This window comes from Amphiprion ocellaris, chromosome 7 (genome assembly GCF_022539595.1).
Source record: "Amphiprion ocellaris isolate individual 3 ecotype Okinawa chromosome 7, ASM2253959v1, whole genome shotgun sequence".
NCBI classification, from domain to species: Eukaryota; Metazoa; Chordata; class Actinopteri; family Pomacentridae; genus Amphiprion; species Amphiprion ocellaris.
Genome location: NC_072772.1, coordinates 5,703,367 through 5,717,003, shown reverse-complemented (window position 1 = coordinate 5,717,003; position 13,637 = coordinate 5,703,367). Strand labels below are relative to the sequence as shown.

At 42.2% G+C, this 13,637-nt stretch overlaps 1 protein-coding gene across 3 annotated transcripts in view; it reads left to right on the top strand.

Moving 5' to 3' along the window:
* LOC111587747 (cell adhesion molecule DSCAML1) overlaps positions 1-13,637 on the top strand; it is a 108,479-nt gene that overhangs the window by 62,083 nt on the left and 32,759 nt on the right. For 2 of the 3 annotated variants that reach the window (XM_023297845.3, XM_023297838.3), the window contains exons 4-9: positions 6,221-6,367; positions 6,975-7,253; positions 8,335-8,610; positions 9,166-9,465; positions 12,201-12,343; positions 13,129-13,258. In XM_023297845.3, coding sequence (XP_023153613.2) covers positions 6,221-6,367; positions 6,975-7,253; positions 8,335-8,610; positions 9,166-9,465; positions 12,201-12,343; positions 13,129-13,258 — 1,275 coding nt within the window. Of the gene's footprint in view, positions 1-6,220; positions 6,368-6,974; positions 7,254-8,334; positions 8,611-9,165; positions 9,466-12,200; positions 12,344-13,128; positions 13,259-13,637 lie in introns of those variants that run through there. The other variant, XR_004846414.2, reaches the window with a different exon arrangement.

Below are 13,637 nucleotides of genomic sequence, written 5' to 3'. Positions count from 1 at the left end.
GCTGTTTCATTGCATGTTGTTCCTACACTCAGTATTCCTATAACACACACTTCAATGAACCTTCAGTGCCAACTCGTACACTTAAAGGCAGGAGTCTTTTCTTGCCACTGCAGAATGTGGGACAACTTATGTAAGTTTGAGAAAGGTTAATCAGTAAAAATAGCATAGTAATGATGGAGGGTGGATGGAGACGCAGTGAATGTGAAGAGCGGGAAAAGAGAAAAGTGGACAAGAAGAAGGAAGAAAAAAGATAGAAATAAAGAGGTAAATCAGGACAAGGAGAATAAATAAGGAATGTGTAGGTGTACTCCACTGTCTGCTCATTGCTGTGGCATCCTGTAGTGAGGATGCTCAGCACAAACACACACACACACAAACACACACACACAAACACACACACACACACACACTCACAGTTTGTTGAGTGCACTCTGCAAATGTGAATTGTGAGACAGTGGGAGTACGGATGTGTAGCTTGTGAGACAGATTGTGAGTGCGTGTGTGTGTGTTTATCTGCGAGCGCATGCATTTGCGAGAAGTCCATTTGTGCAACTACTGGCCTGTATTATACCGAGCCCGTGGTCCATTTAGCCTTAAAATCTGAAAGGCAAACCTTGACAATAATAGCCGTGGCAATCTTCAGCGTGTGTTTTTGTTAAAAAGCACAGAGTGAAAACTAAAGTGACATGATGCACAGAGAGATGTGGCGAGCTCCTCTGTGGCCTATAGCCCAGGCTTGTGAATCAATTACAGATCCATTCAGCAGTTCCTCTCCTCTCCTCTGATCTCCATCGCCATCATTTAAATGGCTGATTCCGTTTTTACCTCTAATGAAGGGTACTCTGTCGCACACACACACACACACACACACACATGTGCACGCGAAAACACACGTGAAAAACACACTCTCGCACATGTCGCTGTGTGCCACCGCAGCGCCCCCTACCCAGCTGTTGTCACGTGAGTGCACGGGCCCTAGCAACAGCGAGCGAGAGAGCGAACAAAAAAGAGAGATCCTGGCGAGAGCAGGGGAGAGGGGAATGGGTAAAGAGAGGGAGAGAGAAAGAGATGGGAGGGAGGGGGGAGCCGTGGAGCATTAATAAGTGATGAGTCCAACAGTGTGAATTGCTGTTAGTTAGCATTGCTGCAGCGCCGCTTTCATTTGCATGGCAGCACCGAGAACAAACCCCCTTACTTACGCCATTTCCTCTCTTGCTCCGTTTCTCTTCAAATGACTTTATTTCCTGCTTTCACTTCGTGTTTTATCTATTTCTGTCTTTTCCTTTTCTCTCAAAATATGTATATCTTTTCTTAGTTACTTTCTTTATCTTTCTTCCCTGTCTGATCTGTCCCTCTTCTCCCAGCCTCCCTTGTGGCTACAGCATTCCTACATTATCATTTTTTTTTCCTTCATTGCTTTATGAGTTATCATGTTGCTCTTCCTTCCCCATCTATTTGACAATAATTTGAGGAAAATGGCAGCCATAGACTACTGAAATAAATTTAGCTGCACCTTCCCTACATCCCTTCATCATTTGCCTCCATATTTACCTCCTCCTCTATCTTTTCCTCCGCTTTCCACTCCATCTCAGAGAAGAGGGGTGTCCTCTCTCGGGGGGAACTTTGGGGAAGACAAGTGATGCTCCAGGGCTCCCTAATCCTTTTGCACTCTGTATCTCCCTCTCCCCTTCCTGTCTCTCTGTCTCGTTATTTGCATGTATGTGTCTGTCTGTGGAATTTCTGGCATACGTGCACATGCACTCACACTGGGATCCAGCAGCAGCTTCTGCACTTGGCTTGACTTCCTGCCTCGGGCTGATCAGCTGAACTGATTCCATTACTTACAGACCCTCCTGAAAGAGAAGGAAGACGAGCACAGACTAAGAGGAGAAAAAACGAGGCAGAGACAGAAAGAGGTAGAGGGCAAAGGGGATACTGGAGGAAGAGAGAAAGACGGGAAATGGAGTATCGATGTCACGCCACAGAGCAAAAAAAAAAGGCAGGAAGGGGTCGGGAAATAAGGAGGAAGTGAGGGGGATTTTGCACCTCTCATGGGTGTGGGATAGACCTCAAAATTCTCATCCTGCCTCCTACAGCAAAAAAGGAAAAAAAAAACAGACACAGAAGCACATACAAAGACACACTCAACAACAACAACAACAAACTCCTGGAGGCGTAGGCAGACTAGACGAGAATTGATCTCCTCTCCCACAAGGAGAGGCTTGCAAGGAGAGAGAGAGGGAGATGGAGGAAGACGTAGAAGAATTGTTTTTACCCATGTACGGCTCTCAGGCCTGTAGGCCCCTCATCCCTCTCACTCTCACTCCCTCCTCTGTCACTCCCAACGGCATGTTTCTCTTTATCTCCCTATCTCTCCCTCCATCAATCTCCATCTGCCATCCTCCTCCTCCCTGTAGGGCCAAACCCTTCCTCTACTCTGCCGCCTGCACCCTCTCCACTGTTTTAGGTGTGTCACATCTCCACAGACCGCAGGAGAGCAGGCAGTGACTAAAAATTAAATATCGGCAGTGAAAAGAGGAGGAAATGGTAGAAAGCTGAATTCAGAGCAGTCAAAGGGAAAGAGAATATCATGATTTTATTAAAATGAATGTTTAGATTTATACCCCACACTGGATAAACACTGTTATTGTTTCATCATCAGAACAGAAATGTATTCATCACAGCCTGTTTTATTGGTATGATCGCTCATTTCATTTACAGACTTATAGCTTTATACATGTTGTACTTGGACATGTATTAGTACTTTAAAGACAATTAGGCTTCAAAGTCATGTCATCATTTGTCCTGTATATGATACTGTACATGTTCTTGGATAGCTTTTATAAGTGAATGAAATTTAATATCATGTTTTTCAGGTTCGCAGAGCAAATACGTATATAGTAACCGACAGATGGTCAGAAAGAATGTATAGATAGTGTGAAATGGAATTCTGTGTTTTGTTTACCTTATTTGTTTTTAGGATAAATATTTTTGGGATTGCTGTACTACACTTCCCATCATGCATTCTGTATCTCACTATAGACTCCTTGAATCAGTAATAATAATGCAGTATTCCCCCCTATTTCTATGGAATAAATTCAGGAAAAAAGCATATCTGCACCTTACCTTAAAGAAGGTAACATATGTTAGTTGCAGTCCTTAAGCAGTCTGAACAAGTGAGAGTGCACGACAAAAAACAAAAGAATATAAAAACAGGGAAAAGACATGAAATAAGTTTCCCTAATAATCAGCTTTGACGAACTCGTTTTCATTAACATCCTCCTGCACTACTTTCTTTTTCTCCATTCTTAACCATCTCTGAATTTCTTAGTCTGCTGCCCCCACCCTATCCCCCTCTTCACCCCCTTCTGGTCTGTCTTTCTCTCTCCAGGCATGTTGTGACAGGGTGTAGCAGTGTGTTATACGGGGTTCTACTCGCCAAGTGCATATTATCCTGTAAGGCTTAATACCCAGGTTGGAACAAAAGGGCAGGCTTGGAAATTACAGTGTACGTCGCTTAGCACTCAGCACAACAGTCTGACTCACATGAAAACACGTGTGTGTGAACTTTCACACAAGCATGCAGATGCAGCGGCTGGCATTCAACATGTGTGGTGGCGAAAATCTGACAGAATAGTTACACACACAGAGATATCACAATGCCTCTTACAGACTAAAATGTATGAAAAACATGCAGTTATTAACTGAATATTTGATCTGCACACAGTGAATTCACGGCAATTTTGGTAATCGGTATCTATCCAAACACTTAAACAACTAATATGAAGGTGATTTACTTGGGAAATTGTCATCGCAATTATCAGATTACTTATTTTTATAGACTAATTGAAAAAAATCTGAAGAATAACTAACTGAATAATTAAAAATGAATTATTAATGAAAAGCTCTTACGCACATTTTGTTTTGTCAGTTTAAACTCGTCAACCTTGGCACAGCTACCCCATTTACACTTCATACTATGCAATCTGTGTCCAGATGAGCCGTCTGGACAAAGGAAAGTGCATCATAGTGGACAGTATATAGTATACAGAACACATTGGAGTCAGAATGGTGAGTGATCCGGCTTTGTGTCAGATGTTAATCAATCAAAAATAAATATGGAGAGCATGTTGAAAGGTCACCTAACTACCTCTTCTTGCTCCCTAAAGCAAATTAAATATTTGTTGACTGGTCAGCCAGTGCTGGGTAACTAAATTTGTAAATTGCAGCCACAACCGAGATAACAAGAAGGCATTTTATTGCACGTGTAAACACAAAGACCTATGGATTGGATATCATTACGGCATGTTAATAAAAGGTGTAAATGGGATAAAGAAGTAAAGCCTCCTTCGTATCTCAGACTTGTTAGTGTGCATGTGTGTGGCAAAGAGCCAGGTCATCCCTCTGTGTTTTAATAAATCTCCTTTGGATGGAGCTGCAGCCATAAAATGCATTGATTGTTGTTGCTCACATTGTGGCAGGAGGCACACACACACACACACACACACACACACACACACACACACACACACACACACACACACACACAGAGAACTTGGTTATTGATACTTACTGCACACTGAACATCTACATATAGTCACACACGTTCTGCCTATCAAAACACCACAAAAAGAGCTGAGAAAATCAGATTATTAACTGTCAGCACTGAGTCGAAAACTCTATTCAAGTATAAAATGAAAACCGACCAGTTATGTAGCTTTAGGTGTGATTTTTTTTCACACTACAATAGCTGCTTTTCATCAACAATTGAACACATCTAACAGCTAGCACCATAAGTGTTTCAGAATAAATTTGCTGTGCTGTGACTAGGTGCTGACCTATTGCTTGGAGCTGTGTGTGTGTGTGTGTGTGTGTGTGTGTGTGTGTGTGTGTGTGTGTGTGTGTGTGTGTGCGCGTGTGTGTTTTCGTGTGTGTGTGTGGCACATATTTCCAGTATTCAACTATTCAATGCACCTGCGTTTTACTCGAGCTCTCGCTTGTCAACATTGCGAAGAGACGTTGAAACATCGTGTATAGCAAACAACATGTTCACACACATATACACGTACACACAGCAATAGCATTCACGTTACCAAACAATCTGCAATCTTCTACAAACTCTGAAGTGCACACTGTCTAAAATAGCCCTTTGGGGGAACGGAATACAAAAAGACTCAGAGAAGCGGAAAGAATCAAACACTGAAATACACTCTCCCCATCTCTTTTAGTTCCATCTCCTTTTTCCCTCCTCTCTCTCACATGTGCACATGCTCTCTCTATTGGCATGTAGATAAATCAGAGGCAGACCAAGAAGTCAGTGATGTGAAATGAAAATGACGCTAATCTGCTGTTACCATAACACACAGAGACACATGAATTATTAACACCTACAATAACTCCCCTCTCTCTTCGCTCTTTCTTCTCATCTGTCTTTCTCTATTGTGTATATCTCACTAGATGGATGGGACAGTAACTGTTAAAAGCTCCCATGTGTTCACCTAAGTGCTGTGGTTGGCTCTTTTGAAGACATGTATATCCAAGTGCTGCTTTTGCTTCTGAAATTAGTGATTTGTTTTCTGGAAAGGTTTCTGGAATCTGTGGTCCAGAGTAGTTCAGCAGCATGTATTTATCAGACATATGCTTCACTCAATAGTGTCTTTTTTGTACTTTCTTTACTTCTTCAATGACCGCAGCTATATGGAAATTAAAAATGAAAAATACAGTGAATACAACAATTCAAGATCAGCCACCAGTGTGTCTTACAGCTTTTAAAATAGTGAACTGAATGTCAGAAGTCATGCAAGCATCAACTGCTGGGTACTTTCCAGAGTGTGGACATTGTGTAGCGTGATTGATGTAGGGTTTAATTAAAATATGTTTAAAGCAAGACTGTTTAACTTATCTAAACAGTGGCTACCAATCAGACGCCTACACCTGAAAGACATCTTTAGAGTACATATGATAATATTTTGCCATAGAAGTGGCAAAGAAGTAAGCTGGCAGGGTGTAGGTTAATAAAAAAAACAAAAAAAAGGAATATCAAATTGCCAGATCACAGTTCACAACAAATTGCACAAAATTGAGTGAGTCCAGTGCAAAAATGTTAGCTCAGATGCAAAGTGTGACATACAAACAATATTTTTTGGTTATATTCACTAATTTATAACTCAAACATGTTGATTCATGTATCATTTTCTCCTCTTCTACCTCTCCTCCACAGGTAACCGTTTCTTCCTGACCTCATTCGGTGCTCTGTATATCTCAGAAGTGCAGAAGGAAGATGCTCTGTCCACCTACCGCTGCATCACAAAGCACAAGTACAGTGGAGAGACTCGCCAGAGCAATGGAGCCAGGCTCTCTGTTATGGGTAGGCAATAAGTTATCGTATGCATGAACACACTTGTCTTCGCAGTCAGAGACAGAATTTTAGGCTGTAGTCTTAACCCTCTGAAACCTAAGCAGCTTATGAGTGTTTTGTATTCTTTTTCTCCTGTCACTCTTTCCTCACTGCTGACTCATTTTTCTCTGCAATCTGAAGTTTTCAAATGCCTCGAGGTGTTTTCACTACCGGAGCAAATGGTAGCTCTAGATACTATAGATATTTTGCTGGACATGTTTTTATTTGTCACATAATTGCTGGTCTCAGCAGTCTCTAGTTTTTCATAGAATCTGATTAACGCAAAGTCTTTATTTTGAGGTGAATTTTTAAATGAAACATATACAATAAAGACATTTCAAAGAAATTTCATGAATTTAAGCTTAGATATGGCTGATTTTGCTAGTTAAACCATAAATCACGTGGTGATTAGTTGAAGGACTCCTGCAAAGGTTAGGTTAAAAGATCAATGATGCAATATTTGTCATTTTTTTTTAAAAACCCACCAAATAATTTTGGGCTTCGGAGGATTAAGTGTCTAAAACTCACATGAATTACTGAGGATTTTGAATGGATGAAACCTCTGTGTGACTTATAGACCCTACGGAGTCCACCCCGTCAGTGCTGGACAGTTTCCAGTCCGGTGAGGTGCAGATTGGGCACAGTGTGGAGCTGCCCTGCATCGCCTCCGGATATCCAAACCCCACCATCCGATGGCTGAAGGATGGGCGGCCGTTACCTGCAGACTCCCGCTGGACACGGCGCATCACTGGCCTCACCATTTCTGACTTGAGACTGGAGGACAGTGGCAATTACATCTGTGAGGTCACCAACAGCTTCGGCTCCAAAGAGGTGACGGGTCACCTCAACGTCATCGGTAAGTCACCGATCAGGTTATCTGCCTCTCCTCACCTCCACTGTTGTACGCTGACAGCTAGAGTGAGGAAGGGGGATGGACAGAAGTAATAAATGTGATCTCAGGACACAAACAGGGCCGATAGAGACATCATTTAAGGTCTGTTGGCTGTACCTTGGCCATCCTTGTCTTGTACAAGCATGAGCCAGATTTCCAAGGATGACTTGTTCCCCCCACTGTGCTCTCAAACCTCAGTGAAGCGTCGCTACAGTGACAGAGAAGAACAGTGGTCATGCAGGCCTGTCACTTCGTTTACCGAGGATGTGAGAGAGAGAGAGAGAGAGAGAGAAGGAGGGAAAGCTGGTGTATCTTGTAATGTTATCATGTTATGTGCGTTAATGGAAGAGATGTGAGGAGGTGACACACACAGAGAGGATAGAGGATGAGGAGGGATATGGAGGAGGCAGCGAGAGAGGAGCTGGAATTTGAGGGTGGTTGGGGAAAGAGTGAAGTTAGTGGACACTGGGCAGACTGGCCACGGGGCACATCACCACACAACCCACAAACCTCCGATGACAGGGCGTGCAAGGTGGGACGCACACACACACACAGAGATATGGACACACACTTACAGTACAGGAACTCGTTGCTCATGAAGAAAGTCTTGCACATGCACTGTCATAGACATAGACACACACATTCAGCAGCCTCCAGCACTTAACACCAGCTGCTTTATTGCTCACTGACATTTTCTCCCCTTTCTGTCTTTCTATCTCGGTTTTCCTCGCTGCTTAGCACACACACACACTCTCTCTCTCACACACACAGGCGATGACTGAAAAACTGACACACAGACAAGAAATACACAATCTCACCACACCAAAATATGATTTGTATTACCTGACCAGCACAGCGTAGCTCAATAAAAATTCCTTTTGTTCAGCAATGCAGATAATACCCATGTAGTGCCTGAGGGACGCTGACATACACCAAGTATTGTGCTTTCAATATTTTGGTAGTAACTTGCTTCTGTCCACAGTATTCTCCTCTCTTCTTTGGTTGTTTTTGTTAACTCTGCTCTGCCTGGTCCTCCTTTCTCTAGAGCCTCTGCGGGTCACCTTGTCTCCCAAGAACCTGAAGACGGGGATCAGCAGTACAGTCATCCTCTCCTGTGCCGTTCAAGGTTCCCCCCACTTTACTGTGTCCTGGTACCGTAACACAGAACCTGTCCTGCCCGATCAGCACTTTTCCATCCAGGGGGCTCACAACGAGACACTGTTCATCTCTGCTGCACAAAAGAGACACTCGGGAGCTTACCAGTGCTTTGCAACACGGAAGGGCCAGACCGCCCAGGACTTCTCCATCATACTGCTAGAAGGTGACAGGATTATTATCATGTTGGCGTACAGTTATGAATGTATGTGCAGCTAGAAATGTGCAGGTCTATTATACTGTGGTTTGGATAAGAATCATTGTTTCTTTTTATGCTAAATGATGCAATAATCACACAGTGCACGTTTACACCCAGCAAGAATGCCACAGAACAAGCTCTGTTATGTTTCTGCTTGTGCAATGAAATGCAAAGCTAATCAGTTAAGAGGAGCGAAAATGTTGATAAAACATCTTAATATGTTGAAAAGATGTGCAATAATGTCTTTCAGGTTCATTCTTCTACGTATAATAAATTTCTTATTTTCCATTATGGGCTTTATAGTAAACTATAATATACATATATGCCCTATATAGTTTTATATAGAAAAACTGTTCAAAAGCAGATTATAGTGATGTAGCCTCTTGTAAATTAAGGTTCAGCCTCTCATTTGCATCCATCTTCCATCACACTGTAATGCTGATGTGAATATGATGTGACACAGTCTTCCTTTTTGTCTCTAAATTCACACCTTGCGTCTCTTGCCTTGTGATTGTTGCCCAGACGGTACGCCCCGTATCGTTGCCTCCTTCAGCGAGCGGGTCGTGGTCCCCGGTGAACCCTTCTCCCTGATGTGTGCAGCCAAAGGAGCCCCTCCGCCCACCATCACCTGGACCCTGGACGACGAGCCCGTGGCCCGGGACCTGTCGCGAGTCAGAGCCAGCCAGTACACGCTGTCCGACGGCAGCACCGTGAGCCACGTCAATGTCAGCAGCCCGCAGATTCGCGACGGAGGAGTGTATCGGTGCGCCGCACGAAACTCGGCCGGTAGTGCTGAGTACCAAGCGCGCATAAACGTAAGAGGTGCCTGTCTACTTTTCAATATCAGTCATACAGAGGCTTCTCATAGCCTGACCCCTTCCCCACCCCAACCAATATCCTCTCCTGTACCCTTCTATTTCTCTACCTCTATCTCTGTATATGTGTTTTTGTTTTTACATTTTCTGTTCTGTTCATCCATCATCACACCTCCAAGTTACCTCTCTGTTGCAGTCTGTGTTTTGTTTCTCTATCAGCCCTTTTATGTTGTCTGTCTCATTCTGTCTGTCTTTCTGTGTAGACCTCAAGCTTACTGTCCTGTTGTCTGACTTACTGCAGCTCTGCACCTGTGCTAGTGCGAACACACACATTCATAAGAGCACGTAAAGAAGACGAATGCACCTACGCATTTTCTTACTCTACCTGTCGTTATGCACACAGACAAAATGTTCAAGCAGAGAGAATGCAGCTTGACGCATGTAGAGACAGAGCACCAAAATGAGATAAAGGGAAAGTAATGGAACTTAAAAAGCAAAAAAGAACCAGATGACCAGAGATGGAGGCGACAGAAGCACTGGTGTCTTTTGAAGGACTGATAGTAAACTCTGGTGACAGGACTGGTGATGTCACTGTCGTCTGAAATGACAAGGATGAGGAGTGACACTGATGGACAGGGCTGTCTCCATGTCTGTCTCTCTGTCTGTCTTCTCTGTCCTATGTGAGATGTGTCGTTGTGACATGTGAGTCTGCTCTGAGCAGACATGCCAGGATGATCATTGGAGTGAGAATAAACCCCACTGCCAGTGAGTTTCAGCCCCACATGCAACACAAACTGACACAAATACAGTTGATGCACACGCTTACATGGGTGCACACATTCATAACCGCACATGGAAAAACGGAAACGCCGATCCACTCGCTGAGATGTGATACGTTCAACTCATCTCATTCAGTTAGGTACACTGAGCCACGCTGACATAGTTGAGCACACACGTGTATACGGCGTCTGTGCTTGTGCGTGTTGGTGTGTGTGTCAGCGTGTGTGCGCAACGGTGCTGCTGAATAATACATCTTTGACTCGTCAGAGCTGCGACTTCAAAGCTCAGCACGCCCCGAGAAAGGGAGGAGAGAGAAAGAGGCCAAAGTGGGGGTAGGGGGGGCTGGAAGGAGAGACAAAAACAAAGATACGAGATGAACAATGGTGAGAAGGTCAGAGAACAACTGACAGATGATTGAGTGATAGCACCCAGTGTCTTGCAGTAATGCTAAATGCATTTTGTGTCCGTCTGACTGTCTGCCTACCTGCAGCCTTCAGTCTCTGTCTTTTGGCAATGATACATGGCCAACATATCAATGGCTTCAAGCTTCATTTTAGCATTTTTCATGACATGCTTCACATTAATTTGATCCAAATCTACACTGCCAGTCATAAGTTTGGACACACCTTCTCATTCAATGTTTTTTTTCCCTAATTTTTTTAATACATTGTAGATTAATACTGAAGACATCAAAACTATAAAAGAATACATATGGAATTATATTGTAAACAAAAAATGTTAATCTTCAGTATTAATCTACAATGTAGAAAATAATACAAATATATAAAAAGCACAGAATGAGAAGATGTGTCCAAACTTTTGACTGGTAGTGTACCTATTTACCTATTGTGTCCACTTTCGCTTCATTACACTATCTGGCGTCACCTTCACCTAGCAGGTGACAGAGTGAATGCTGAGTTGGAATGCAAAGAAAACAGTATGTTTTTTACACTATGCAACTACAGAAAATGCAAAGCACTTCGTGTATGCTCAGAGTAAAGAAAAAGTGCATTGCAAACATAGGGACACAAACAAACCATGATGCGGTTGTTAAACCCGATGAGTTCATCGTGACACAGTTGGGAGCAGCTGGTCAGCACGAATGAAAACACTCTCATTATCGAGCTTACATGTAAATGCACTACCTTCCAATAAACTGAAAATTCTCTGAAAGAAGTAGGGAATAGCCAAGTCAAGTGTCAGTTTATTTTTCTCATCTGTTTCACCCACTCACTTCCCCCTCTCTCTTTTCAGACTAGTCATGCAGCCGGTTACATTAAATGCTTGTTTGTTTGAATATCAGTAATAATAAATAAAATTGACATCTCTAGTCCAGTCTGACCTGTAAACAATTACACCATCACTGCTGTGCTGAAATCTAAAATTTGTGTATTGCTTCACCTAGTTTGTTTCTGCTACTTGTGTAAATGGTGGGAACTCTTGGAGCATGACGTTTTTGTCTAAATATGAAATATTTAGAAATTTGAAGGCTTATTTTTAATTTTCATCATAATAGGCTAGTTTGGTGAACTACTGTATTTTTCTATACTTAAAATTCCATTAGACCTACTTGCTTCTAGGATAGGATGAACAGATTTTGTATAGAAGATGGTTGCGGGTGGGTGGGCTGCAGTAGAATGGCGAATAGGGCAGTTTTGGTTAGAAATACTGCAGTTCCTTCAGTGCAATTCTAGAATCAAAACTTTTTTTTTTTTTACATTCAGGCAGGATATTCTAACTTCTCTCTCTCTCTGTCATGCCTTTTTCTTTTTTCTTCCTCTGTCCACTCCCTCTCCCCAACTCCCTTCCCCTTTATTCCTAAAATTCCATGACCTGCTTCTGACACCATCAACTAATGAGCTTCTTCTCCCCTCTGTTTTCTTCCTCTGATCACTCCATCTCTCTTTCTTTCTCTCCATTTCTCTCTCGCTCTTTGTGTCTCTCTGTCTTTCACTCCATCAGGTCCTCCGAGGATTCGCCCTATGAAGAATATCACTGCAGTGGCAGGAAGAAACACTTTCATAAACTGCCGTGTGATTGGTTACCCATATTATTCAATTAACTGGTACAAGGAAGGACTTCTGCTGCCTGACAACCATCGCCAGGTGGAGTTTGCTTTCCGCTACTCAGAGACAACAAAAATCTGAATTTATCCTCCAAACAGTATTGTACTGTGTAACCTGAATATGTACATACACTGTACATAGATTGTCTTTTATATGCTTTTGCACAGTTTTAGGTAGAAATATATACATTTATAAATGTAAAATCTTAAATTAATTAAGAAAATGAATAAATTTGTTACATTTCATTTCACATCTGACACCTTCACATACAGTAGGTGACATTTATGTCTTCATACAGGAACGTAAAGAAAGCATTTGACCAAAAAGAAGCCAAAAAATCAATTTCACTGCCAGACAAACTATAGTAATGACTGAGAGTTTTTACGAGCTACTTTTTTGTTCTTTTAAATTATATAGCATTGCACACAATTATACAGAATGTATCTTACCGAATAGATTATTTAAGATTTTACATGACAGAATCATTTATTAAAATGTAGTCACAGAAATCATTCCAAGATTGGCAGCTCAGTTCAGTACAAGTATCTGTTTATTTCTGTGCACATTCTCCATTTTGACACGTATTTGTCCCTTGTGTCAGTTTGTACAGAAAAAGAAACAGATTTACTCTGATTTATTTGAATAGCAGACAAGAATTCTGCTGTATTGAACCTAAAAAACCTTCCAAATCGAAACAAATGAAGGCACAAATCTGTGGGACTCCTTTTCAGCCGTGTTTTGATCTAAGTATCATTTCGTTAAAATGCCCAGCTTTGTGTATAAATAAGAAGCTTTTGTCATCTTTGTATATACTGTATGTCCAGGTGGTGTATGAAAACGGGACTCTCAAGCTCAGCGATGTTCAGAAGGGCATGGACGAAGGGGCCTATGTGTGCAGTGTGCTGATCCAACCACAGCTGTTCATCACGCAGACTGTTTATGTCACTGTCAAAGGTTAGTCGCAGAGGTGCCATTTTTGAAGATGATAAGTGTTGGACAGTATCGTAGGTTTTTATTTATATGACTAGGTTCAATTTTCCAACCATTAAAAAATGACATAGATGGTTGCATCCGTAGCAGGTTTCCATGAGTCGAGCTTTGTTTTACTGTGTCATGAAATGGAAAAAAAATTAATGCATAAGTGAGTGATTGCAAGGAGGAGTTGAAGTGAGTAACACTGGTTTGGAGCTGGATGGTATGACTGAAACAGAGGGAGAAGGAAGAAAGCTGTATGCATTGCCTCTAATAACCCCTGATTAAGGGGCGGAGTGGCCTAGTGTGAGCTCTCAACCACTCTGCAATTACATAGAGCAGGAGTGCTATTGTATAAGAT